At 36.9% G+C, this 26,920-nt stretch overlaps 1 protein-coding gene across 13 annotated transcripts in view; it reads left to right on the top strand.

Moving 5' to 3' along the window:
• The window catches only part of NEB (nebulin), a 241,861-nt gene that overhangs the window by 49,789 nt on the left and 165,152 nt on the right, over positions 1 to 26,920 (top strand). For all 13 annotated transcript variants that reach the window (XM_072611940.1, XM_072611945.1, XM_072611950.1 and 10 more), the window contains 18 exons: positions 721 to 819; positions 3,896 to 4,000; positions 4,084 to 4,191; positions 5,738 to 6,049; positions 6,155 to 6,361; positions 8,056 to 8,160; positions 8,888 to 8,995; positions 10,606 to 10,917; positions 11,730 to 11,936; positions 13,998 to 14,102; positions 15,184 to 15,291; positions 17,153 to 17,464; positions 18,424 to 18,630; positions 19,703 to 19,807; positions 19,976 to 20,083; positions 21,459 to 21,770; positions 23,561 to 23,767; positions 26,633 to 26,737. In XM_072611940.1, coding sequence (XP_072468041.1) covers positions 721 to 819; positions 3,896 to 4,000; positions 4,084 to 4,191; positions 5,738 to 6,049; positions 6,155 to 6,361; positions 8,056 to 8,160; positions 8,888 to 8,995; positions 10,606 to 10,917; positions 11,730 to 11,936; positions 13,998 to 14,102; positions 15,184 to 15,291; positions 17,153 to 17,464; positions 18,424 to 18,630; positions 19,703 to 19,807; positions 19,976 to 20,083; positions 21,459 to 21,770; positions 23,561 to 23,767; positions 26,633 to 26,737 — 3,132 coding nt within the window. The remainder of the gene's footprint in view (positions 1 to 720; positions 820 to 3,895; positions 4,001 to 4,083; positions 4,192 to 5,737; positions 6,050 to 6,154; positions 6,362 to 8,055; positions 8,161 to 8,887; positions 8,996 to 10,605; positions 10,918 to 11,729; positions 11,937 to 13,997; positions 14,103 to 15,183; positions 15,292 to 17,152; positions 17,465 to 18,423; positions 18,631 to 19,702; positions 19,808 to 19,975; positions 20,084 to 21,458; positions 21,771 to 23,560; positions 23,768 to 26,632; positions 26,738 to 26,920) is intronic.

Raw genomic sequence — 26,920 nt, 5'->3', positions numbered from 1 at the left:
ATGCCAATAATTTCCCCTTCCTCCTTCATCATTTCACATTATGGTTCACTATCTTCAACCTCTCATGACCCCTAAGTTAGCCAATCAGCAAGTATTTGTTAGGTGCTTACCAGGTCTCCATGACCAACATTACTCTTATTAGAATGCTTGCTTAATTCATGAACTAACCCAAGAAGTCTTTAAAGGTAAAGTGCTTCTCTCTCCTATTTCTCATATTTCTAATCTCTAGCCAGGCCCCCAATTCCTTTGAGTCACTCAGCACCAGCTGCTCTCCCAGTGATGGAGAAAATTGTCCTGAGTCATCATTAGCAAGTATCAGATTTTACAAACATTACTTCTGAGGGGCGCAAAACCCCTCCTGTGTTTTCCAGTAATGCCATAGGAGTGTTTTACATGAATTCTTCTGAAATAAGAGATGTGTTTTTATTGTTATGAGAAGAAATTAAACATAAGATTTGAATCCTACCTTTGTAAATTGTGTAGCTGATACTACAAGGAGTGAGACACTCTGTGAGCTTAGCCCAGTCTTCAAGTCTGGAGAATGTGTGTTCATTTCCTAGAGAAGCATGACTATTGTTGTTCATGTGTTTTATAGTAAGATCAGTTCCTATTACTCTGAAATAACTTCTTGAAGATTTTGTCTAGGAATGTTATGAGATTCTAAGGATAAGAAACTTTGTTTTTTCTCTTTATTTACTTATTTTCTTATTTATTGAACAGAAAAAATACCGCCAGCATCCAGACACTCTCAAATTTACTGCCATCGAGGATGCTCCCATTACAGTACAGTCTAAAATCAACCAGGCCCAAAGGAGTGATGTAAGTGGCAATTATGTCCATGTCCAGATACGTGTTGATAAAATAAGTACTTTGTTTAAATGTTCTTGCTATCTGTAGCAGTACCCAAAGCAGAAAATCCCTGGTCTACTCCCTTTTGTGTATGTCTTCAATGTCTGCACCTATAAAACCCATCGAATTGAATATTCCTAGAAAATGCTGTGTAATAGAATAATCTAGAAGACAATTCAGCCTTCTCATTTCCATATGTGACATATTACCTGTGACAAAGGTAAGAAATATGAAGGGGAGTCTCAGGCTCATCTTTTTGTGACTCCTGAAAAGAAAATTAATGATAAACTGAATAATGTTGGAGAAAGTTCCAGCATCACCCTTATATGTAGGTAGCATAGGCAGCTGCCTATATGGTATAATTTTCATGCTGCTAGGAAGTCTTTCCCACATAAATATAGCTACAGATATAGATGATGTAGATCTAGATCTTTGATAGACTGGGAATGGGGGGTGGGATTTCCTGGCACTTCTGACATATGTATATATGTATGTATGTACTATGTATATATAGCTCTATGTCGCATATATCTCATGAGCTCAATGGTGCCTAAGATTCTTTTATTATTAGCAAGTAGGGAAAATCATTCTACAAGTAGAGAAGAAAGTATAAGATACAAATGCTCTTAAGAGAAGTAATATATATGTTCACTAGAATTGGCCCTAATATAAATCACTGGTACCAGACACTTGTATTAGCACGGATTTTCTATGGGAAAGACTCTGGGTATTTAGAGTGATAGAGAGGGAATACGAGAGAGAGGGGTAAGAGGCACAAAAAGGAGAATGAGGCTTATAAAGCAAAAACTTTCCTCATTTCATAGTTTCAAGCAGGGTAAGTTCTAAATTTAGGGATGAATCAATCAGTTTTTCAATTAACAAACATATATTTAGCACCTACTATTAGCCAGACCCCATTCTAGCATTAGGAACACAAACACAAGAATAAAACGTGCTCTATCCTCAAGGAATGTAGAATCTAGTCGGGCAAAATGACACGTATTCATGTAAGTATACACGCACACTCACATGCAGTAGGTATGAGGTAATTTTGGGGAAATGCGTTAGAACTTTGGGGTGGGGTAGGGTTCTTCTTAGGGTAGCATTTGGGATGACCCTAGAAAAGGATTCTAAGGTGGTGGAAGTCAAGAAGAAATATATTTGAAGGATTTTATTGTTGTTAGGTGATTTTTCAGTCATGTCCAACTCTCAGTAACCCCATTTGGGGTTTTCTTGGCAGAGATACTGTAGTGGTTTGCCATCTCCAGCTTCCAGATGAGGAAACTGAGGCAAACAGGGTTAAATGACTTCCTCAAGGTCACGCAGCTAGTTGAGGGTCTGAGGCCAGATTTGAACTCAGGAAGATGTCTTTCTGGTTCAAGCTCAATGCTGTATCCACTGACTCACCTTGATGTACATATTTTGAGGCTTATGGGGTAACCAATGCAAAAGCACAGAGGTTAAAGACCAAAAGTCATGAAAGAGGAAAAATAAGAAGGCCAGTTTGGCAAGATCAGGTTGAAATGTTGGGGTAGAGCAGATGGTGAAGAGTTTTAAATGCTAAATGGAGATCTGTAAATTTGGTCCTTGAAGTAATAGGGTAAAGGGAACCAGTGCCTAATATGTGCCGGGCACTATGATATGTGCTTTACAAGTATTTTCTCAGTTGATCTTCACAGCCACTCTGAGAGGATCGTTTATTTAAGGTTGAAAAAACTGAGGCAGACAAAGATTAAATAGCTTGCCTGAGGTCACAAAGCTAGTAAGTTTTTGAAGCTGAATTTGAACTCAAGTCTTCTGACTCCAGATCCAATACTCTATCTTCTGTGCCATCTAGGTGTAGGCAAAAGGGAGCTGGATGTTTGAAAAATAATGTAATAAGACTTTGACCAAAAAAAACATTGGCTTCACAGACCTTCAAAAAACTCTTCCAAATAAGAAGAAGCACCTACTGTGCTCTAGGCACTATACTCTACTTGCTAATTGGAGTGGAATTTTCTGTGTGGTAGAGTACTTTCTATAATGTCCAGGGGGGCCTCATATCATCATAAAAGGAGTTATTTTGTTATCTACACCACCACCATTCCCCCAAACCACCTCTCACCCTGTCCAGTATCTACTCTAGTGGTTGGGAGGAAATATCTAACAGTCACTAAATTCTTTATCTCTTACCTTTAACACTCTTTTTATTTTCCAAGAAAATGGGTCTTTATTGGACTGGATCACTTCTAGGGGCATCTAGGTGGCACAGTAGAGTGTTCAAGAACTCAGTAAGACCTAAGTTCTAATATCATTTTAGACTCTAGCTGTGTGACCCTAGACAAATCATTTGAACTTTCTTGTCCGCAGTTTCCTCACCTGTAAAATGGGATTAAGAAAGCATGTACCTCACAGAATTATTGTCAGGATGAGATGGCATAAAACATGTAAAGTGCTTTATAAACCTTGAAGTGCTATGTAAACGCTAACTATTATTAATGTAAATTAACCTCTAATTTAGGATTTTTTCATAGGTTCTAAATCTGTAGAATGGGAGGGGGAGGTGAGCAAGAGAGGAAGATAATTTCCTGGGGAACCTTGTTTAGTTCTGATCATAATTTTAGGGGAGACTGAAACTAACACACCTACTGGGTCAAATATCTCAACATAGTTCTAGATTATAATAGGCTATCTTTCTCTGCATCCCAGGAGTGGCCCTAAGAACCATAATGACTGCTTAAGTGCCCATGGGGCTGAGGTTATAATTGAGTGACCTCATGCATACTAATTAGGGAACATGCATGTCCTTGCTATGAGGTACCTTGACAGCTAATGCTTGCCAGCGTTTGTTAATCATATCCTAGTGTTCCATCAGAATGGAAGAAACTCCTGTTGAATTCTAGAGGGGTCCATTAGTGTCTATCTTTTTTTCAGATGGATGTGGAGATACCAGAAAAGCCCTTTTTCAAGGGCCCTTTCCTGTGCAATCAGAACTACATTTGAAATTCAATTTGAAATTATTTTCTTTGGATATCAAAATATTTTTCTTGTTTTGTTTTAATTACAGATTCTCTACAAAGCCAAAGGAGAAGAAATACTCCACAAGTATAACCTACCAGCTGACCTGCCCCAGTTCATTCAGGCTAAAGTTAATGCCTACAATATTAGTGAAGTAAGTTCATTTTGCAGTCTGGATGCTTATTTATCTTTCTATAATGTGGTGTTGAAGTTAATCTGAATGTTATCTTCTTCCAGAATATATACAAAGCAGATTTGAAAGATCTGAGCAAAAAGGGCTATGACCTCAGAACTGACGCCATCCCTATTAAAGCTGCCAAAGCTGCTAGACAGGCTGCTAGTGATGTAAGTTCAACCATTTCTCACATTATCCTAAGAGGTGTTTACGGAAAATAGAATTTTGTGGATTTGTGTTTAATTTTGATTCATCTTTTAAGGTTCAACTCCTATGAGATAATGTGGTTATCTTGAAAGAAAGCAATCCTTGGACTCAAACGACATGAATTCCAATCTTGAATCCATTAACTAACCATATGACCTTGAGCAAGTCATAACTGGACCTCAATTTCCTTATGTGTAAGAGGAGGGGATTGAACTAGGTGCCCTCTAGCTCTAAACCTATGATCCTCAATGAAGTCTTCCTCAATTCTGTTCTATTGATATCAACTTCCTCAATCAGACTTCACAAAGCACCTTGTTTTACACCTAGGTATCATAGCTATCTGCGCTTGTATCTGATCCTACACTATAAACTCAATGAGGGCAAGACCTTATCTTATCTTAATAGTTCTCACCATGACTGTGTAAAGCTCAAAGCCAAGATTAATAGTTACCATTGTATTTTCAATGTTGTTTGAACTAAGAAAGCATAGAATCTATCTCATCAGTAGTAACCATTATAAACGTCAGCTCCCTCATTCTACCTATTCACCTGATGCTGCTTATTAAACGTTTAATAAGTGACTATTGAACCAATTAAAATCAATTATGGATTAATAAGCATCCCAAGAAGTCATCATGTTTGTTACTTCAACTGTAAGCAAAAGTTACTTGCAAAAAAAAAAATCATCTAAGATAGATGGTTAGTAGATCCTAGTCTTATATATCTTGAACAAAGGGTGTGTATGAACTCTCACCGTAATCAGTGCTTAGCAAATAACTTTTATAATTCAGAAGAAGCACCTGTTATGTGCTAGACACTGTGTTGAACACTGGAGAGATAAAGAAAGACAAGCACAATCCTTAAGGAACTTACAAACTAATAATGTATACCTTATTTGAATTTCTTAAAACCAGTTTCCATGTAGTCTTTGTTTAGTATGAAGACCTTGTCATAATAACCTTCTTGGGAATAGTTTTTTGGGTTAATTATAAAATATTATCTGGATTCTTTACAATTCTTATATGACTAAGGGATCCCTAATTTAAGAAACCTACACCTGTGTTTCAGAAAAGCAATTTGAATGAACAATATCACTTCTTCCCTGGGTCTTGCTTTTATCCATGATTCTATGTAACCTTTCTGTGTAACCTATGTCTTTCACTTTTTTATATATAATTATTCTTTTCTCCTATAAATCTCCCCTTATACTACATTGTCTTGACAAAGTGTTTCAGCAAATTGCTTTCAATTGACTAGATTTTTCACTACTACCCAATCATTAAGTTCCATCTAACTTAACAATATAATTTTACCTTTCTGTCTTACAAAGTATTAAAATAAATTGTATCTAACTTTAAAAAACTTAACTGGAATAATTTCTGGAAGCTTAAATTTGCTTTTGTCTCCAAATTGTCTGAGGGATGGTCTTATTGTTCTCCCCCAATCACTTCAAAAAAACCCCAATTATCACAGCTAAATTGTAATTTTTTCACCCTTTGATTTGAATAGGTTCAGTACAAGAAAGACTATGAGAAAGCCAAAGGAAAAATGGTGGGCTTCCAAAGTCTCCAAGATGACCCCAAATTGGTTCACTATATGAATGTCGCCAAGATGCAGTCAGATCGGGAGTACAAGAAAGACTACGAAAAGTCCAAAACCAAGTATAATACACCTTATGATATGTTCAATGTTATTGGAGCTAAGAAAGCTCAGGATCTCGCCAGTAATGTCAATTATAAGCATCAGCTCCATCATTATACTTACTTGCCTGATGCCATGGATCTGGAGTTGTCTAAAAATATGATGCACATTCAGAGTGATGTAAGTTGCATGTACTTAGCAAAAGAAAGTGTTTGAGCTCAAAGTTTAGACATAGATAAAGGATCCCCTGCACTTGCTTCCATTTTCTCTCTTTCTTTTTAAAAGAATGTCTACAAAGAAGACTATAATAACTATATGAAAGGTATTGGCTGGATGCCCATTGGCTCTCTGGAGGTAGAGAAAGTGAAAAAAGCTGGTGACGCACTGAATGAAAAGAAGTACAGACAACATCCAGATACTCTCAAGTTTACCAGTATTGTGGATTCTCCAGTGATGGTCCAGGCAATGCAGAATACGCAGCAAACCAGTGATGTGAGTATAGTAGAAAGGAGAAAGTAAACCAAATGTAAGGAAAACTGACACTGTAACCATGCAATTTTTTTTTCAAACTTGAGGATCAGGTCAGAATTTATTGCTTTTGGCCAAAAGTTGTTAAAAATAGATAAAAACCTTGCAAATTTACTAATATTTAATTTCTTGCGTCTTGCTTTATTATTGTTGCCATATTATTCTATTTCTTCACATACTTTTCCCCTTACATAAACTGCCTTTGAAACACTTAGTGAATAAACTTGACTAGTAAAAATCTGTACCTCAGTACTGCATGCATATATACAACATATTAAACCCAGATACCAACCACTATGCTCACAATATATTCGTCCTCTAGTTTCCGTACCGAGATTTTAGGTTTTGATACTGGTAAATCATTGATATAAATGGAGTAATTTGAAGCAATAATAGCTCAGACTCTAGCAGTACAGTAGGTATCTTGTTCTGGGACATGTGCTTTGCTGGTCAGAACTCATCCCATGTGGTATGATTGCAAACAAACTCATTTTTTGGCTTTGGTGGAAAGTGGTACATTAATATGTTTGCCTAAATAAAATCACTGTGTGTATTATAGCTGATGGAAGTCATATAATGTTAACATCAAGCACATACATCTGTGCTAAAAAAGACAGTAACTTCACAACTAGTTGGATTTTTGTCCAATGTTAATGTTTCAGTTAAAGTTGAGTATTTCCCGCAGATGGTTTTGATTCTTGAGGGGTTTTTTTTGAACATTTACAGATTTTAGTTGAAATATTTACTTGTTTGTCTACACATGACACTTGACAGAGAAAATTGAAAGTCAAGGGGTTGGAAATTTATTTTTGATTCCAGAACATGAATATACACTATGAGATTTCAAACAAATAATTTCATTTGAATGGTTATGAAAACAGAATGATATTTTTATGTGGAAGGCCTATGTGCTTCTTTGCCCCTATATACATAAATCCAAAAACATAGTCAATGGTAAGCTAAAATAAGACATCATGGCATTGTGGAAAGAGCACTGGGTTTGAAATCAGAAGACAAGGCTTCAATCTTGGCTCTGACACTTTCTGCTTTGTGATTTTGGGCAAGTCACCCCAATCTTTTAGTGCCTCAGTTTCTTTATCTATAAAATGAGGAGGGTTAGGCTTGATAACCCTAAACTTGCTTCCAGTTCCAGATGATCCTATCATCTTGTAATATTATGTCTTTCCTATCAAAAGGAATAATTGTATGATTTAGGCGTTGAAATTATAATTAGATCTCAGACTTTAATCTAAGTATTATTTTTACAAGGAAAAAATTCTAAAGACTTGAGATTTTAGTGGGCAAAGGATAAATCTTTCTAGTTGCAATGTATTCTGCTATTAATACCAGTTTGTCAAACTTTTGAAATATCTTCCCATTTGACCAGTAGTTAAAGGTTATTTTTTTTTCATTCATCCACGGGCAAAGACAATTTTTCTCAGAGTTTTTTCTTTCCATTTTTCTTCTATAAGACTTGAAATACAATTTTTTCCTCAAAGATGTGTAAATATCTAAGCTTCTCAAACATAAGAAAGTATAACTAATCTTCTAAAAATTATTTATATGTCAGAATATTAAACTAACACCTTTCCATAGCACTGTGTGGAAATTTTCCTTTTGCATGTGCTGAATTTTATTTTGTGTTGTTGTGACTACAGATCCTATACAAAGCTAAAGGAGAAGAGATGAAACACAAATACATCATGAGCCCCGACCTTCCTCAGTTTATGCAGGCCAAATGTAATGCTTACAATATCAGTGATGTAAGTAGAATTGCGAGTCGTGCGATGTCTATATAATTCATTAGTGAAATCATGAAAGTTTAGGACTAGAACACTCCATAATATCATCCTCATTTATCCCCTACAGGAATCCCTTCAGTAATTCCCTGGACATTTCCAGTGACTGGGAGATCCCTATTTTGCAAAGCAGCCTATTTCATTATTGACCAACTCCTTTTGTCAGAAAATTCTTCCTTTTATTGAATTGAATTTTGTTTCTTTACCCTAATTGGTCTTAATTCAACTTTTTGAAGCATCACAAAATAAGTCTAGTCTTTAGCTTACATAATATATCTTCATGTTACTCTTTGAAGGTGGAGAAATCTTTGATTTCAATTCAGTCATCTTGTTTACTGTCAACTTTTTCTACATGAAACACTTCCTCCAATCATTCCTTATACCATATGAATTCTAAACCTTTCACCCTCCTAGTCATTCTCTATGTAACACACTCTGTTTTGCTGGCCCCACACTGAACGCAATATTCTAAATATGACTTGATCATTCCAAACCATAGTAGACTTCCCTTGATGCGGTCACTATTCTAAATGTGACTTGCTTTTTTTTAAACAAATGTGCCATAAACAGGTCAACATATAGGATCCATTATAAACTTAACTGCATTTTTTTAATGGCCCAGTAGCCCAGAATTAACTTTTGATTGATCAGAACTTAGAATGATGGAATCATGTTTGTAATTCTTTTCCAGACATGTTATAAACGTGACTGGCATGATTTAATAGCCAAGGGACACAATGTGAAGGGGGATGCTATTCCAATTGCTGCAGCCAAGGCTTCTAGAAACATTGCTAGTGATGTGAGTATAAATTTCAGGTGAAGTTTGTCTGCTGTCATTTAAAAAAGCAATCAAATATGTACTTCTCTAAGTGCTATTTTATTGGCAGTGATACATTGTATTTATCATCTATTCAAATTCCCCCCAAAATTGTTAATGCTTTGAAAAGCTGTCAATTTTTAAACCTTATTTATCATTCTGTTTTAGTTGACCCCAGTTGGTAAAGCTGTCTTGGAGCTGACAGCTGTTTGCTCTCCTGATTCATGGTGCAAATTACCTCTACTGACATATTTCCCTGACATTTTACTTTTGCTTTCAATAAAACAGATTGACTGACATTACCATACAGGATTCAGATGACTGCCTACATTATAGTTGTGTGAGAGAGATGTAAAGGGTGTCAAATAAAATGGATAGATTTTCTCAGCCAAATGGAAAGAGGCCCATTTCCCCACGAAATTATTTTGTTTCATGTAAATAGATGCTCAAATCATCTATAACAAAAAAGTATACATTCTATGCAATTTTCCTTTCAGTGGAAAAAATATTTCTTAGAAGCATTACAAGTTCCCAAGAGTCTTCATTGGCACCATATATGCCATGATATTTAGTCTGCATTTAGAAAAGAAAAAGAGGGAGTGGGCAGATCCTTCTTTTTTATTACCTTTTTACATATAGTGGGCACATAGTACATGTAGCATAAATGAATGATGAAACCATGTTGATGATAAAATGTAAGAACATTACCCCCAATTATTTGAGTGTTAGCTTGGGGACAGCTTTATCTAGGGTTGTATATTACATATATATATATACATATATGTATATATATGTATATATATATATGGATTTATGATGAGTGAGAAAGTATGCATTGTATTTTGGGAAATGTAAAGATGAACTCTGACATTTGGGCTATTTCATTGAAGACCCTTCCATTAAAAGAAAAAAGGCAAGGGTTTTTTCCTAATCTTCTCTCAAGTACTAGCCAAGTTCAACTCTGTTTAGTTTTTGAAATCAGACAAGATCGGATGCGCTCAAGGTAGTAGAGCCACCTTGAAGCCAGGAAGAGCTGGGCCTAAGTCTTGCCTCGTACATACCGGCTGTATGACTATTGGCAAGCCACTTAACCTCTCTTCTCCAGGCAGGTTTTAGAGAGTGTGATCTGCATTGATAGAGAGAATGAATTCATTTAGGAATTCCCTATACCAACAATATTTCAGATTCAACCCCTTCTCCTCTCCCCATCCCTATGATGAACGTTGGATTGGCAGGGGAAAAACCCCCAATACGTTGTAAAACTGCTGCTGTACCAAGACACACAGATACAGGGCTAATTCTTGGTAATTCTTCATGTTTCCCAAAGTGTTTTTATGTTTTAATCTCTTCAGAGAACCTCTACATTCAAACAGTCTTCAAGGTACAGAGGAAAGAGTGAAAACAGGTCCAGAATTTAGTGAACAGCTCTTTAATATTCTGGGATTGGTCGTAATCATATTTCAATCTGGTCTGGCATTTCTTGTAGTGCCTCCAAAAAGACAATCACAGGTTGAGTTTTTCTCTGTCTGCATGATACAATCCTGCCTTACATGATAATGTATCTATCTGATGACTGTACCATTTTTTTGCAGTATAAATATAAAGAAGCATATGAAAAGTCAAAAGGAAAACAGGTTGGTTTTAGAAGCCTTCAAGATGATCCCAAGTTAGTCCACTTCATGAATGTGGCAAAGATGCAGTCTGATCGTGAATACAAGAAGAACTACGAGAATACCAAAACTAGCTATCATACACCTAGGGACATGGTCAGCATCACTGCTGCGAAAATGGCTCAGGATGTTGCCACCAATGTCAACTACAAACAGCCGATACACCATTACACTTACTTGCCAGATGCTATGAATCTTGAACATTCAAAGAATATGATGCAGATTCAGAGTGATGTGAGTATATGTAAGACTAACGATTCCATGACATTTATTTTAGCCATTTAATTAACTTACAATTTTCCCTCTGTATTTGACTTCAGATTATACTAAGAGATCTTAACACAGTTCCATATTTTATTTTCAGTGACTGTAACTAAAAACTCTTCACATGGCTTTTCCACTGGCTTTTTTTGATCTTTTAGTAACAGTGGATATTTTTCTCTTTAATGATCTTATAATTCAAAGAGATTATATCTCATTAGCTGTAAAAGCTAATCAGTTTCGGTCCCTCTATAATCATGAAAGGTTTAAGGTAATCCAAGATTTCCTGTTACAGAAGAAATGAGATAAAGAACTATGAATGTGGAGGCTTTGAATATCTATCTTGATATTGTACTATCAGTATAATAGAAAACATTACTGAAATCAAGAGAGGTAGTATAATTTTTTTCAAACTTGAATTCAAGTTCTCATCTTGCATGCATTTCTGAGTCACCCAATAGATAAACAGGAAAACAAAGGCTTGATTGTGTACTTGATTGATCTGTGTACTAGTTAGCTGAACCATTAGCAAATGTTGTGCAAATTTTTTGTTAATGTAGGAAATTAACTTAACTAAGAACTCACTTGTGACCTTGGAAAGTCATAATTACTCATTTCTACACATAGATCAGAATCTTTGTACAGACCAAATATAGTCAAGAAATCAAACAACTGTTAGTGGGTTCTGCTTAACATGTCTTTCATCTGAGCAGAATGATGGATTTCAGAAATATTCTTTCCCTGTTCTCTGTGATGTTTTCTCACACAAGATTTCTCTTTTGTAGAATGTATATAAAGAAGATTACAACAGCTTCTTCAAGGGCATTGGCTGGATCCCTATTGGTTCTCTGGAGGTCGAAAAAGCCAGGAAGGCTGGAGAGGCATTAAACGAGAAGAAATATCGACAGCACCCAGACACAATCAAATTCACAAGTGTGCCAGACTCCATGGGCATGGTTTTGGCTCAGCAGAATACAAAGCAGCTGAGTGATGTAAGCAGTTTCATTTCACGTGTGTGCTAGTTACTGACCAAAATGCTTTTTAAAAGTGCTTGCTACTGATGAAGACCTCAGGTCATGCTGCTGTACCATCCTGCAGCAGGAACTGTTTAATTTCAGGGGAGCTAAGAAAGGGGCTTCCAACTATTGAGGGAATGTTTATGCAAACAGGGGGAAAATGCTTTCAAAGCTGAAATGAAAATATTTACCTTTTGAAGTGGCTTGGAGTTTGAGCATGTAGCACAGGAACTGAGGGAATTCACACAACATATTGCAGTCTACTGACAGAAAAAATAAAAGTTCAGAGAAGACTATTTGCCAAGTCCTGAAAGCTTTGAGCTCTTTTCACCTAAAGATCTAATAGACAAAAGCATTATCATCCCTGATTCTGAAGTTAACTATTTTTTGCTAGGGAGAGAAATGATTTTTCCTGGCCTCGGTGTGCTTTGATAGATCCTAGTACTGTTTTTCACAGCTGTTTTACAATACCCTAAGGATCTGGAAAAGGCCAACTCCTAGAGCAATACTGTTTCCTTTAAAAAAAAAAAAAAAGAAAAAAGAAAGACTGGGTGTGTCCCCATCCCACTTAGGATAGGAGCATAGACCAAGCCCCCCCAGTTCACACTGGAAGTTTTGACTTGAGGCATTTCTGACCTGGGCCAATTTGCCCTTCCTTAGGCAACCTGATCCTCCCCTCCCTGTGCCCACCCCCACCCCCAGGAATCTTGGGAACTAACCATTTTGGTGGTTAGGTGACAGGTAGGGATTGCAGGTCTCCACTACCATACTTAGCAATTATTTATAATGAATGTTGTAGTTATTCTCTGACTCCAAATTCAGTTCAATTTTGCAAATATGTATTTCTCTAATTTTAAAATTAAATTTCCTATATTTCCCATGTGTTAACCAGATATTTTGTCATTATAATGAAGATGTAGGAATAGTTACTTTACTCTTCTGTTTCTCAGTTTTCTTAGTTCAAAAAAGGAGATAATATTATTTATACACCTAGCTTGTTGAGTTGTTATGAGGAAAGTACTTGTGGGCTATTTTGATTTCAATTAATATTACTATTGCTATCTTTATCATTAATATTGGTCCTGGTTATGCAGATACTTTACTTATCACCCTTTGCTCTCTTCCTGCATGATGTTTGTCTGTTTTAATATTCATTAATACCTCTATCAGAGAGCAGGGAGTGAAAAATATAAAGGAGGAAAACTGTCAGCCAGTTCTGAAGATTTTTGCAGCCTTAAATCTTAAAGGATTTGACAAAGTTCTTTATATATTTTAGGTGTGAAACATTTATCTGGTATAGTATCTATAGAAATATTTTCCCAATTTTCTGTTTTCTTTCTGATTTTGGCTACATTTATTTTGTTTATATCCTTTTTAATTTAATGTAATTGACATTGTCCATTTTATCTCATTTTCCATAAATTAAAAATAAAATTTAAAAAAAGAATCTTAAAGGATGAGTATACTGAAATGAGTTTTTAAAATCAGATTTGGAGATTGTATATGTAATTGTTCTCTCTTCTTATTTCCTCCCTACTATCTCAGATAAGTGGCAATAAAATTAATAATATAATTTTCTGACTTCACACTGATCATTATAGTTCCATATCGCACTTTTTTAGTTGGCTGCAAAATAATAGTTGTGAGTTTTTATGTCTATTGAACACTTACCTTTGAATAGCTTAGACAATGATTCTCAAACATTTTAGTCTCATGATCCTTTCACACTCTTAAAAATTATTGAGGATCTCCCAAAGAACTTGGGTTTATGTGACATATCTATCAATACTTATTATATTTGAAATGAAAGTGTCTTAGTATGACTGTAAAAATAGTTTGGACCTCAAGGACTCATTGGAAAGAGTTTCAGGGACCCCAGATACCCCCTGACCACACTTTGAGAACCACTGCCATATTCCCTTAGTGCCCCCTTACCCTGAGCAAAGTATAAATAAAACCAAATGTTTGTTAGGATGTTGTGAAGCCAATGGGCTATGTATTGTATGAAGGGCTTGATGTTATCTCTTTTCTTTTTAGTTGAACTACAAGGTAGAAGGGGAGAAAATAAAACACAAATACACTCTGGACCCTGAAGTACCACAGTTTATTCAAGCCAAGGTCAATGCTCTCAACATGAGTGATGTGAGTACTTAGAATGCTGTTGATTTAATCACAGTTTAGTTGGGATTTATGGATTGATCATGTGATTCTTTTCAACCTAAGTGGGAACTCTAAAATCAAGTATAGAAACTCCTGGATTTTAAAATCAAGTCTCTGCCATAGAGTCATAGGGCTAGAGGGGGTAGACCTATGAGTAATGACTAATGGTTTGAATCTCACCAACTTCAGGCAGAACCTCACTTTTACCGCATGTCCGAGAGCCGTTTTGTCTTTAGAGACTTGTAAAGAAAGTAAAATCTCTCCCCTACCCCAAGTCTTTAACATTCACACAACAGAAACACTCAATAGTCGTTAGGAACTACTCTTCCTAATGCCTAATCTGAGGCTAAAATGTAATTTTTATTCATCCCCTCCTCAGTGGAGCTGAAGGTCATCGTCATTTCTTGAATCAGGGCCAATCTTACCCTTTAACAACTGTTTTAAGTTACTACTCCAGCATCTTTTTCCAGGTTGAAAAATCCCTGTCTGAAAACAAAAATCATGTCCAGAAGAAACTGTGTGTAATTTAAAAATGGTTCATTAAGAGAGTTGCCTAGAACAGAGGGCAAGTCACTTCTCTGTGTTCTGGGGAACTCTTTAAGACTCAAAGTTGCAGAGAATGTGTCCCCCTTGCTTTGGTAGAGGGCTTCTCCACATCTGTGAGTTCACATTATTGAAATTCCAGATCCAGTCCCTTTCCCTGTCCTTATATTGATTTTTTAAAAAGTCAACCAATATCCTTTTTATTAAAAAAAAAAAAAAGTCAAGAAATGCTACTTAGTTCCCATGATTCATTGAATTCTCTTAATGGAAGTGGTCTAGAACAGACCTGATGTCAAAGGATCTAGGTTCAGATCCTGGCTCTGCTACTTATTACAGTGTGACCTAGGATAAGTCTCTCTATCTTTCTGGGCCACAGTTTCCTCATCTGTGAAATGAGGAGATTGGAGTAAATGACCTCTCAGGTCACTACCAGCTGGAAATGTATTGTTTTTAAGAGAGTTTTTATATTCTACTCATTTCTCAGGTTTGCAAAGTATAATCTGTCTTCTGTTTCCTTAAGGCTTTTTATAAAGCAGACTGGAAGAAATCACTTAAAAAAGGCTATGATTTAAAGCCAGATGCCATTCCAATACTTGCTGCAAAAGCTGCAAGGAATATTGCTAGTGATGTAAGTATAATTTGAATGATTTGTCCTTCTTTTACATATCTTTCTATAATATTTAAAGGTCTATTCAAGTAATTATGCACTTCCTCCAGGATATTGATGTCACATGCAATATGTTCTCTACCACTTGAGTTTACAACTGTATCACTTTTGAAAAATCACTATAGGTCAGTTTAATTGGAGCAAATATTTTGCTTTTTTCTCAACTGTGGATTATTTGGAATTTCTGTGATCATTACTACTCTCAACTGCTTATACAATTTCCAATTTAAATTTCATTGTGGGGAAAACTGGAATTTTTATAATTATCAAATAGAAACATCTCAGTAATGGATAATGTTGTATAAGAATTGTATAAGACTATACAATGACAAGTCAGTAAATCGGTCAATAAATGTTATTAAGTACCTATTGTGTACCAGAAACTGTGCTAATCAATTCTAATATAATGAAAGATAAAAGATAGTCCCAGTTGTCCAGGACCTTAAAGTCTGATGGGGGAGGCAATGCAACATGCAAACAAGCATGTGCATACAAGATATACAAGATAAATTGGAAATAGTTGAAGGCGCTATGATAATAATAATAACTAACATTTATGTAGAACTGACTAGGTGCCAGGCACTAGCTTAGTTCTGGAATTAAGAGCGGGAAGGAAAGGCTTTCTGCAAAAAGTGAGATTCTAACTGGGACCTGAAGGAAGCCAAGGGGGAAGCCAGAAGATGGAGATTAAAAAGGTAGAAAATTCCAAGCATGAAGGACATTGGAAAATACCTTGAGTTGGGAAATGAACTGTCATCAAGGAGGCTGTCACTGGACCAAAGAGTATGTGTGTGAGGGGAGGTATGTGGAAGGGGTCAGGATGTACCCTAGAAGAAGACTGGACGAGTATGAGGAGCAGGGGATGAAGGGCATTGAAACCAGGGGATTTTATATTTGATCTTGGAGCTGATAGGAAGCCACTGGAGTTTATTAAGAAGTGGGGGAGGTCTGACATCATCAGACCTGAGTTAGAGTCAAATGGAGGATGGACTAGAGTAGGAAGAGACTTGTAGAATTCTCTATGATGAAATCAAGTCAAAACAAAAGGTATGAATTATAGTTTTAATTACAGAACTCTAGCCCTACTTTGTTTGGTGACCATAGGTCACATTCTTACTGTTATTTTAGTAGGATGAATTATTTGGTAAATAGAGAGAAACTCATTAATTTGCATAGCAGTAATTTGAGTTTTCAGTGATTTATACAAGGAATGGACTGGTTTAGTTTTACCCAGCAAGTCATTTCTTCATAGAATGAATGAAGTCTTAGTAGAAGCCTACTTGTAGAAGGAGCATTTAAAAATATTTAGGAAGGCCAACTCAAGCTTTCAAGACATCCACTTATTCAATCAGTCAGTCAACAAACATTTATATACTTGATTTAGAAATAACACATAATTTCTATTTCTCTCTCCCCCCTAAGGCCTTCTACTAATGAAGAATTCTATAACTTTTTTTAGGTATCATAAATAACTAAACTATATTTCTTTTTTTAATATTTTATTCTTTCCTAATTACATGTAAAAATAATATTTAACATTCCTTTAAAAATTTTTTTTGAATTCCAAATTCTCTCCTTCACTCTTTTTTTTCTCCTCATTGAGAAGGCAAGCAATTTGATATAGGTTAGTCATATGTAGTCATACAAAATATATTTCCATCTAAAATATATTTCTTTTAAAATATTACAAGTATAGGTGTTTCCCTGGATTAGATGCCCCAGTGAGTCCAAGTAAATGATACTTTACAGTTTAATACTTTTTTGGTAGAGAGATAAATACTATATCCTTTTGAGGCTTTCATTATCATTCTCTTTCCTCTAGTTCAAATATAAGGAGGCCTATGAGAAAGACAAAGGAAAGCAGGTTGGATTCCGTAGTCTTCAAGATGACCCTAAACTGGTTCACTACATGAATGTGGCCAAAATGCAGTCAGACCGTGAGTACAAGAAAGGTTATGAGGCCACCAAGACCAGGTATCATACTCCGTTGGATATGTTCAGTGTGATGGCTGCAAAGAAGTCTCAGGAAGCCACTACCAACACCAACTACAGACAGCCAATCCATCATTACACCCTCTTGCCTGATGCCGTGAATATAGAACATTCAAGAAAGGCGATGCAGATCCAGAATGATGTATGTATTACTCAATGGACTTGTTAAAATGTATATTAGAAATTTATCTGGCCCAAGTAATCAGGATGAAATTTTCATTTGCCTTGGGCAAGAACAGGAATCTTATTTGATCAATACAAAAATTTATTGAGGAAGCCCCTGCTTTTCAGCATTCCCCTCTGCTTCCAGAGATATCAGTGAAGTCTGAGTTATAGCATTTGACTCATTTAAATCTCTATTCTGTCTGAATATAGATAGGCAATATGGTATAGTGGATAAAGAGTTGGCCTCAAAGCCAAGAAGGCTTGATTTCAACCCTGGCCTTTTTGAGGCATACTATGTGATCCTGGGCAAATCACTTAACATCTCTTTGCCATGGAACAACTCTCTTAGGTTCCAAGCTGCCTTTCACCAATGAAATCACAGGTCCAGTCTCTAAACCCACCTAACCGAATGGCCAAAAGCAAAATGGTAGATTTAAATATAAGTATATGGAATTCTGTGACCCTTGGCTGCCTCATTTTTAAAGCAAGGGAATTGGATAAGATGAACTCTAAGGTATCTTTTGGCTCTGACAGCTTATGATTTTATATCTCCTGTATGAGAGGCAGATTTGAAGCACATTAGACAGCAGCTCTCCATGTCATCACCAACTTTTCTGAGAGTGGAGGCTCATGAGAGGAGGGCTGTCTTCTGTTAACTCTACCTAATCAACTCAATACTCTTTTAGAAATCATTTAGAATTGTGAAAGATCTTAGCTTTCCTTCTCTTTCTCCCAGTGAAGTAAGTATTATTAAAAACGGAAAAGAAATCACTCCATAGATTCTCCTAAGTAGCAAATATGTGCTTTATTCACATGTTCCCAAAGACAGTAGGGGGAGTAGAAAGTAGGTTGTTCCCATTGTATTTGTAATAATGAATAAATCATTCAGGGAAAGAAGCCCAAGTTCTGCCTGAGTGTTTCCCTTTTGTTTTCCAGAATCTTTATAAATCAGATTTCACCAACTGGATGAAAGGAATTGGGTGGTTGCCAGCAGAGTCCCTCGAAGCAGAGAAAGTAAAAAGAGCTGGAGATATTCTTAATGAGAAGAAGTACCGCCAACACCCAGAAAAATTAAAGTTTACCTATGGCATGGATACTATGGAGCAAGTGCTGAACAAAAATAACAAGCTGACTATGGACAAGGTGAAGCCCAACATTCTAGAATCAAACTGAGAATCCTCAAATAGCCTTTCTGTTCAGTTCCAGAAGATGGGAGAATTCTGTGACTTATTAAATAATTCCAGTGTCTAAAACTTCCCTGGTGCAGTGGACAGGTTTGCCAGTTACACCCCTTCTCTTTCTTGGTGCATTGGAACAAGTACGTGACTAAGAATCAGGAGACTTGTGTTCCGATTTCAGTTCTGCTATTTAATAGCTATGTGACATTGGACCACAGTTTGCTCAGGGCCATAGTTTTTCTCATCTGTAACGTGCAAGTGTTGGTGTGATCTTTAGTATCCCTTTTAGTTCTAAATGTCTGGTTCCTTGACTCTTACTAGAAATCTCTTCTTTATATAAATAATAAGTCATTGTCTTTGCACCGTGGCTAAATTAAAAGAGCATCACAGATTAAGGCAGACTTTTGTGGTCAGGACCATGAAACAAAGCTTTTGTGGCTCAAGTGAAAGTGGATTCACAAGGGATGAGACCTGATAGCTTCTTCCCCTTGCTGCAATTTTGGCCAGTTTCCTAATGTTGGAGTAATGCTACTTTCCTATAATATTGTTCTATGAATATAAGGAATGGTGAGCTAGTGAATAATGTGTTTTTTAAAAGCATTACTCTATTTTTAAAGAGATTCTTTATCTTGGCTTCTCCAGGAATGTTGACCTAGTCCATTTAACCTCAATACTTGGATACCATGTCATTAGTTATTTTGCCGGTCGCTTTTGGAACTTTCACATTTCCTTAATGTCCTTATTAAACTCAAGAGTTAAAGAACAGACAGTGCTCAGGTCTTTATAAAAACAACCTCAATAAGAATGAATTCAATGAGAGGATTGTGTTCTGATCCTTCTGTATTGCATTCCTGCTAATACACTCCAGGGTAGGATTTTTTTCCAGTAAAAGCATAGTACTGCAAACACCACAGTCATCCAGAAACAACTAGAAACCACAAGAATTTCATTGTATATGAATCTTTTTTTCTGGGATTCTTCTCATGGGGTTACTCATGTTTTTCTCACTATAAAATGTTCCAATCTTCCCACTACAGAGGCTCTACACTGAGAAATGGAACAAAGACAAGACCACCATCCATGTTATGCCCGACACTCCAGATATTCTATTGTCCAAAGTAAACCAAATCACCATGAGTGATGTAAGTAGATGAAGCCAAAAAAAGACTCTCAGCCTTCAGTGAAAACATGCTGTCATGTGTTCTACTCCCCTGATTTTCAAATCAGTCTTGTTGGGGGGTAGGAAGGGGAAGGATTGACTTTCTGGTCTGAGTAATAAAATGATCTTATTTTCCTTCTTTGTGGATTAGAAACTCTACAGATCTGGTTGGGAAGAGGCTAAGAAGAAAGGATATGACCTGAGGACAGATGCTATTTCAATACAGGCTGCCAAGTCCTCTCGAGACATTGCCAGTGATGTAAGTTCTCTTACTGGGCCTTCATTAAGATACAAAGAATCTTAAGTACAAAGTCAGTGGTAAGATGAGACAGGCTTAAGGGAATCATGTACTGCTTTCCTTCTACACATGGGCATTATTTATCCTTGATAAGACCTCCACTCTTCAGAACCCCTAAGAAAATTGACAGAATTCAATAGTTTTTCTCAGTTGCCCCACTGATAATATTGTGGCCAGGTCTTTAAGAAAACCTATTTATCAGCTTCTTAACATCCACATTGATACCGACAGACTCTATTATTATTTAATATACTTTTGAAATAACAATAGTAGTGCACATTTTATAGCATTTTAAGAGTTCCAAACATTCTCCATATATTATCCCATTTGATTAGATAACTAAAAAAAGAAATTAAATGTTTTTAACCCAGTTTGGTTTTTCCAGAAGTTTCTAATTTATTTCACATTGGTCTTTCAAGGCAATTCTCAGTATTAAGTATTGACAGTTTTGACTCAAAATCCACTGACCAAACATTTCCAAGGCCTAAAGGCGATCTTAGGGGAAACTATGTCAGCATAGTTTTTTTTTTCCCTAATGAATAGATAGCAGGGTAAAAACAAATCTTTTTAAAAAATATTTTAATAAAATTTTAAAAAATAACAAGCACTTCTTTTCCCTCTCTTCCACCTCCCTCCTCCACTGGACAAAGAAAAACAAAACCCTCATAATAATATGCAAAATCAACCAAAACAGATTCCCATGTTAGCCATGTCTAGAAAACATGTCTCATTCTGCATAGCTAGTCTATCACCTTTCTGTCAGGTGGTAGGTAGCATTTTTCATCATCAATCTTCTAGAATAATGGTTGATCATTGTATGCTGATTACAATTCTTAAATCTTTCAAAGCTGTTCGTTCTTACACTGCCATAGTTTAAATATAAAGTATTCTCCTGGGTCTGTTATATCACTTTATATATAAAGTATATTCCTGGGTCTGTTATATCAGTTCATATAAGTTTTCCTAGGTTTCTCTGAAACCATCTTATGGCACAATAGTATTCTGTTTTATTCAAATGTCATAATTTATTCAGTTATTTCTTCTTCTCAACACATACCTTCACAGCCTATGTACCTTGATTCAGCCTTCATTTCTGAATTACTAGGATTCATACAGAGTTCATTTTCCCTCGTGTCCTCTTAGCTTTTGGATGCCAAAGTGGAAACTTGAGATGAAATCCTTTTTTTTTAATCTATTTCTATTTAGTTCCTCTTTTGCTTAATTTAAACTAGCTGAGACCAAATACACTTTAAAATGGTAGCCACCATATGGTTATGGGAACCTGTTCTCTTCCCTTATTCATTACCTCTGTCCCACTTTCTCCTTCTGCCCACAGTACAAGTACAAACAGGCCTACGAAAAAGCCAAAGGGAAGCACATTGGCTTCCGGAGCCTTGAGGATGATCCCAAATTAGTGCACTTCATGCAAGTGGCTAAAATGCAGTCTGACCGAGAATATAAGAAAGGCTATGAGAAGTCAAAGACATCATTCCACACTCCAGTGGACATGCTCAGTGTCGTGGCAGCGAAGAAGTCTCAGGAAGTGGCTACCAATATCAACTACAAGAATCTGATCCACACGTACAACATGCTTCCAGATTCCATGAACTTTGAGTTAGCCAAAAATATGATGCATATCCGGAGCGATGTGAGTGAAAGACACAAGAATTTGTGCATGCTGACTTAGGGACCCTTTCATACTTTGAAAGTAACTGCCCCACAGTAGAGGAAGAGGAAAAACAGGAAAGCAAATGCGTCCCTGAGGATCTTTGTTTCTTAGACCTGATGCTGCCTCAACTTTTGCAATGCACAGTGACTATGTCATTTTCTAATTTTGCTGTGGCAATTCACAGATGGCAAAAACCAAAAATACATTTGTTTGTATAGGAGTGACTATTAGAAAAATCATGCCAAACTATACCAGTGAAGACAGAGAAAGGCATGCAGAGGGAGAACCCAGCACTCATAGTTACTCATTTGCTATAAGGAGAGAAGAAAAGATGGAAGGAGGAAAGGAAGAAAGGGAAGAAGGAATGAAAGGAGGAAGGGGGAAGGGAGGGAAAAAGGAGGGATAGAAGGAAAGAAGGAAAGGAAGAAAGGAAGGAAGGAGACAGGGAGGAAGGGAGGGAGGAAGGGAGGGAGGGAAGCAGAAAGGAAAGATTTATTAAGTACCTACTATGTACCAGGCACTGTGTTAGGTCAAAGTATTACCTATTAAGCACTTTATAAGTATTGTCTCATTTGGTCTCCACAATATCTCTGGGAGGTAGGTGCTATTATCATCCCCATTTTATAGTCAAGGAGAGTGAGGCAAATAGAGATTAAGTTACTTGTCCAAGGTCACATAGCCAGTAAGTGTCTGAAGTCACATTTGAACTCAGGTCTTCCTGACTCCAGGTCCAGAACACCATCCACTGTGCCACATACAAGAAATTAAAATTAGGAGCTATACAGGGGCAAAAGGTAGCACTGAAAAGAGAAATAGAGGTTGACAGGGCATAGCCAAACAGACGCAGACATAGTGCAATCCACACTAGGCAAGAGTAAGAACTGAGGGAAAAGTCTAGTTTGTCACAAAATAGCTGTGAGGTCTTTAAAAAGCAGTGGTGGGTTGTGATAGACTGGGAAGTGGAGTGAGGTGCTACTCAGAGACTGCCTGAAGTCTGATTAAAAGCTAGATACTTTCAAGGTGACAAGATATATAAACCGAGTTGCTTGTAATATCTGGACACAAATTAATTTGAGATAATGTTCCTTAACAGAGTATTGTACTATGAAAAAGAGAACTGAACTTGGAATTGTAGGACCTGAGGGTAAATATCAGCTCCTCCATTTAATTGCTTGTGTGACCATGAGCAAATGACTTAGCCTCTCTGGGCCTCAGTTTTTCCATCTGTAAAATGAGAGGACTGAACTAGATGGTCTCTAAGGTCCCTTCCAGCTCTAAATCTATGATCTAGGAAACTGAGTCAGAAATAAAATTCTCACAGACAGTTATTGTCTCTTTGCATTTGAGTAGCATTTTTTCTTTCTAAGATAGTTGTGAAAGGAACCTGAGTAAAAGAACCCTGAACTTGATAAAACTGTAACGCCTGAGTTAAAAGTTGAACTCTGTAATTCCCTAGATGACCTTGGGCAAGTCACTTAATTTCCTTGGTTTTCAATTTCCTTATCTGTAAAATGGGGGCAAGGGATGTAGATTGAATTATCTTGAATTTTTTCCAGCTCTAGATCTATCCGGGATATGATGTCTCTTGATTTGGTGAAAAACACTGGAAGCTGAATATTTAAAATGATAGAATTTCATTTTTTGAAAACTAAAATGGGAGCTATTAACTATTATATATCCTGTGCTCGTTGGTCTGTACTACTTCTCCGTTGTCCACATAATTAATCATTGTTTCATTCCTTCTCTCACTGCCTTTTTTTTTTTTAAAGAATCGGTACAAAGCAGACTATGATGACTTCATGAAAGGTGTCGGATGGCTGCCCCTTGGCTCACTGGAAGCTGAGAAAAACAAGAAAGCCATGGACATCATCAGTGAGAAGAAGTACCGCCAGCATCCAGATACCCTGAAGTATTCTACTTTGATGGACTCGATGAACATGGTTCTAGCGCAAAATAATGCAAAAATTATGAATGAAGTAAGTAATATTTCAACAATTTAATTTTTCAAAGGGAGGACAAAAAACATAGAACTAGGGGTCAGAAGAATTGGTACTGATCACTATCTCTCTATGCTTTCAGCAATGTGATACTGAGAAAGCCATTTGGGTTCTCTGAGCCTCAGTTTCTTTCCCTGAAAAATTATCATAACAATACCAAGCCTCACAGGGTTGTAAGAACCCTACAAAATAAAGAGTATGGAAGTGCATTGTAAATCATAAAGCTGTGAAAACTTCAGGTATTGTTCTTATAGGCTTGAATAATTCAGGAAGACTAGGTATAATAGGTAGGAATCGCAGTAAGTCAGACATCAGGGGCATGTTGGGAAAAACTAACAAAGAGGGCTGTCCCAAAGGAGATAACTGTTTTCAAGCAGTGGTTGAATAGTCATTTGTCATGTATCAATCCATTGACAAATTTTTATTAAGTGCATTGGAGATACAAAGCCAAAAAAGAAACAGTCCCTGCCTTTAAGGAATTTCCCCTCTATCAGGGGAGATATGTAGTAGAGGGGAATTTTGTTCAGATGCAGGTTGGACTAGTGGCCAGTGAAGTTCCTTCCAACTCTAGAATTCTATGATTCAATGACTCTGGGATATTATGGATATGGTATCCCTTCCATTAATAAAGATGGCAACTCATCCATATTATTGTTATCTCTGTTGCATAAAATATGTATCTCTATATAAATACATATATTTCTGGATAAACATGTTATACACACTTTGTTGTAAAAACCTCTGCCAGGCCTAGAGGCCTGTGGGCTACCCGAGTCTTCCCTTACCTCACCTCCCGAGGTCTTCGGTTGGCCAAACCGGATGCTCGTATGAGAGAAAGGACGTTCCAGAGTCAAACAAGGGTTGAGCTTTATTTCAGGGTCTAGTTACAAGTGCAGGGGAATTCTTCCTTAGGAGGGAAAGAGAAAGATCTCCCAAGGAGGCAAAGATCTTACACTAAGAGATTGGAAGTAGAAGTATAAGCGGGGAGAGAGGGGGAGGGAAGAGAGGAGAGAGGAAAAGCGGAGCCTTGTTGTCCTGTCTGCTCCGCGCCCCTCCGCCCAAGAGCACTTTCAGGCTTTCCTGATCCCACTTAAACTCTTCAGCAGCATAGTTTGCATCTGAATACCGTGCTGTTAGATAACAATAGTGTGCCCAGATCCGGGACAATCTCAAGGGCGGGGAGAGCTCTCTCCCATCACGTTTCTCACGGGAAGAGGCGGAAATACACGAGATAGCTCGGTTCACCTCGATTCCCAGTCGTTTCCTGGGGGGTCTCGTGAGAACTCTAAGATTTAGAAGTTCCCACCTTTACCCGCCCGAGACTGTCCACCTGGAATTGAGCTTCCATCCCCAGCAAACCTCAATGCCTTTTAAAGCTACTAAAACTATAGCAGTTCTTCAACTGGTGAGCAGGTTTCAATCACAATTAATTAAGTTTGGGAAATAACAGTGACCTGTGTGTAAATCTTCAACATTACTGATGTAAGAAAATGCCTAAAGAACTATAGGTAATGAAAAAAATGTGAGATATGCATATTTAGAGACATCTCTACTCCAAATGTTCATATGGACTATTTGTGCCCAAACTGTGGTAGAACCTTTAGAGCTTATAGTGGTTTGATCAGTCACAATCAGACACACTGTACCTTAAACCTCAACATAGTGATGTCATTTTGGTCCTCTTCAAACATGAAGGACAACAACCATACCAACCCTGCATAAACTAGGACTGACTTGTTGCTGAAGGGGCTGAGTATCAGTTTGTAAGATAGAACCAGTGGGCCCTATGACAGATGTGCAGATGTTGGCGTGCTGTGGATAGGCTCTTACCAACCGAACTGCCATGAGATAGTCACAATCTAGGGAACCCTATGGCTATACCAAAACATCCCTAGGACACTCAGGTGAGGGGCCATTCTAGAACCTAGAGCCATACCACCATATCCTTATTGCTTCCTCCATCAGTTCTATAGAATAATGATCCTTTTTAGACCAGAAAATTTAAATTGTATCTTTTAGAAGAACATTGGCCTAATAGGAAATAAATACTCAGACTTCCATTCCTACTTCAAGACTAGAAATTCCAAAATGCCCATAATTTTCAGAAAGGGCTAGGAGATCCTTCCCATGGATTAGCAAGAGATCTCCTTAAGCATGTTTCACATCTTTAATGGTTGTATTTTTAGGCTATGACATAGAGGCTAGAAAGGGAAGGTTAGTGCTATCTGGGATATTTGACATCTAAACCAACCCCCTCATTTTATAGGAAAGGAAATTGAGACCCTGAGGAGTGAAGTGGTATACTAAAAGTGAGATCATCAGTTAGTGCCATAGCTGGAACAAGGTTCCTGACCTCCTGATCAAGTTTAGTTAAGTTCTATTCATCTTTTCACTTCAACAGAGCTAATTCAATTGTTACCTTAAAATTAATTTCTTAAAACAACAGCTACTGTATATGGATAAACAATGTGAAATTTCTAGACAGAATTTTTAAATTCTATTTTACTATTTTTTAAATTAAACATTAAATTTTCTCTACTTCCTCTCTCCTCTCTGATTAAATAAAACCAAAGAAGAAAGGGAAAGAGAGAGAAAGGTAAGAGGAGAGAGAGAGACAGAGAGAACACTTGTAGCAAATTTGCATAGTCAAGAAAGGCAAATTTCCACATTGGGCATGTCCAAAATGTTATGATTTATTTTACAGCTTGAATCCATCAGATCTATTTTAGGAAGTAGAAATCATGTTTTATCTTTGATCCTCTGGAACCCTGGTTTGTTACTGCATTAATCAATTTTCTCTAAGAGGCTTTTTGGTTTTAACGTCACTACTTTTGAATTTTCTAGCATCTCTACAAACAAGCTTGGGAAGCAGACAAGACCAAAGTTCACATCATGCCTGATCACCCTCAGATTGTTTTGGCAAAAGCAAATGCAATTAATATGAGTGATGTAAGTATGTGTGTCCCTGCCATAGTTTCCCTATCTATGTCACTAGAATCTATTTTTTCATTCATCAGATAAGCAAATTTTATTGAGCATCTATTATATCCATGGTACTATGCTCAGGTGATACTGTGAGGATATAAAACTAAAGTGAGACATTCAACTCAAAGTATAGACTTTTGTGTCTAA

Source organism: Notamacropus eugenii, chromosome 5 (assembly GCF_028372415.1).
Source record: "Notamacropus eugenii isolate mMacEug1 chromosome 5, mMacEug1.pri_v2, whole genome shotgun sequence".
NCBI classification, from domain to species: domain Eukaryota; kingdom Metazoa; phylum Chordata; class Mammalia; order Diprotodontia; family Macropodidae; genus Notamacropus; species Notamacropus eugenii.
This window is presented reverse-complemented; position numbering and strand designations above follow the sequence as displayed.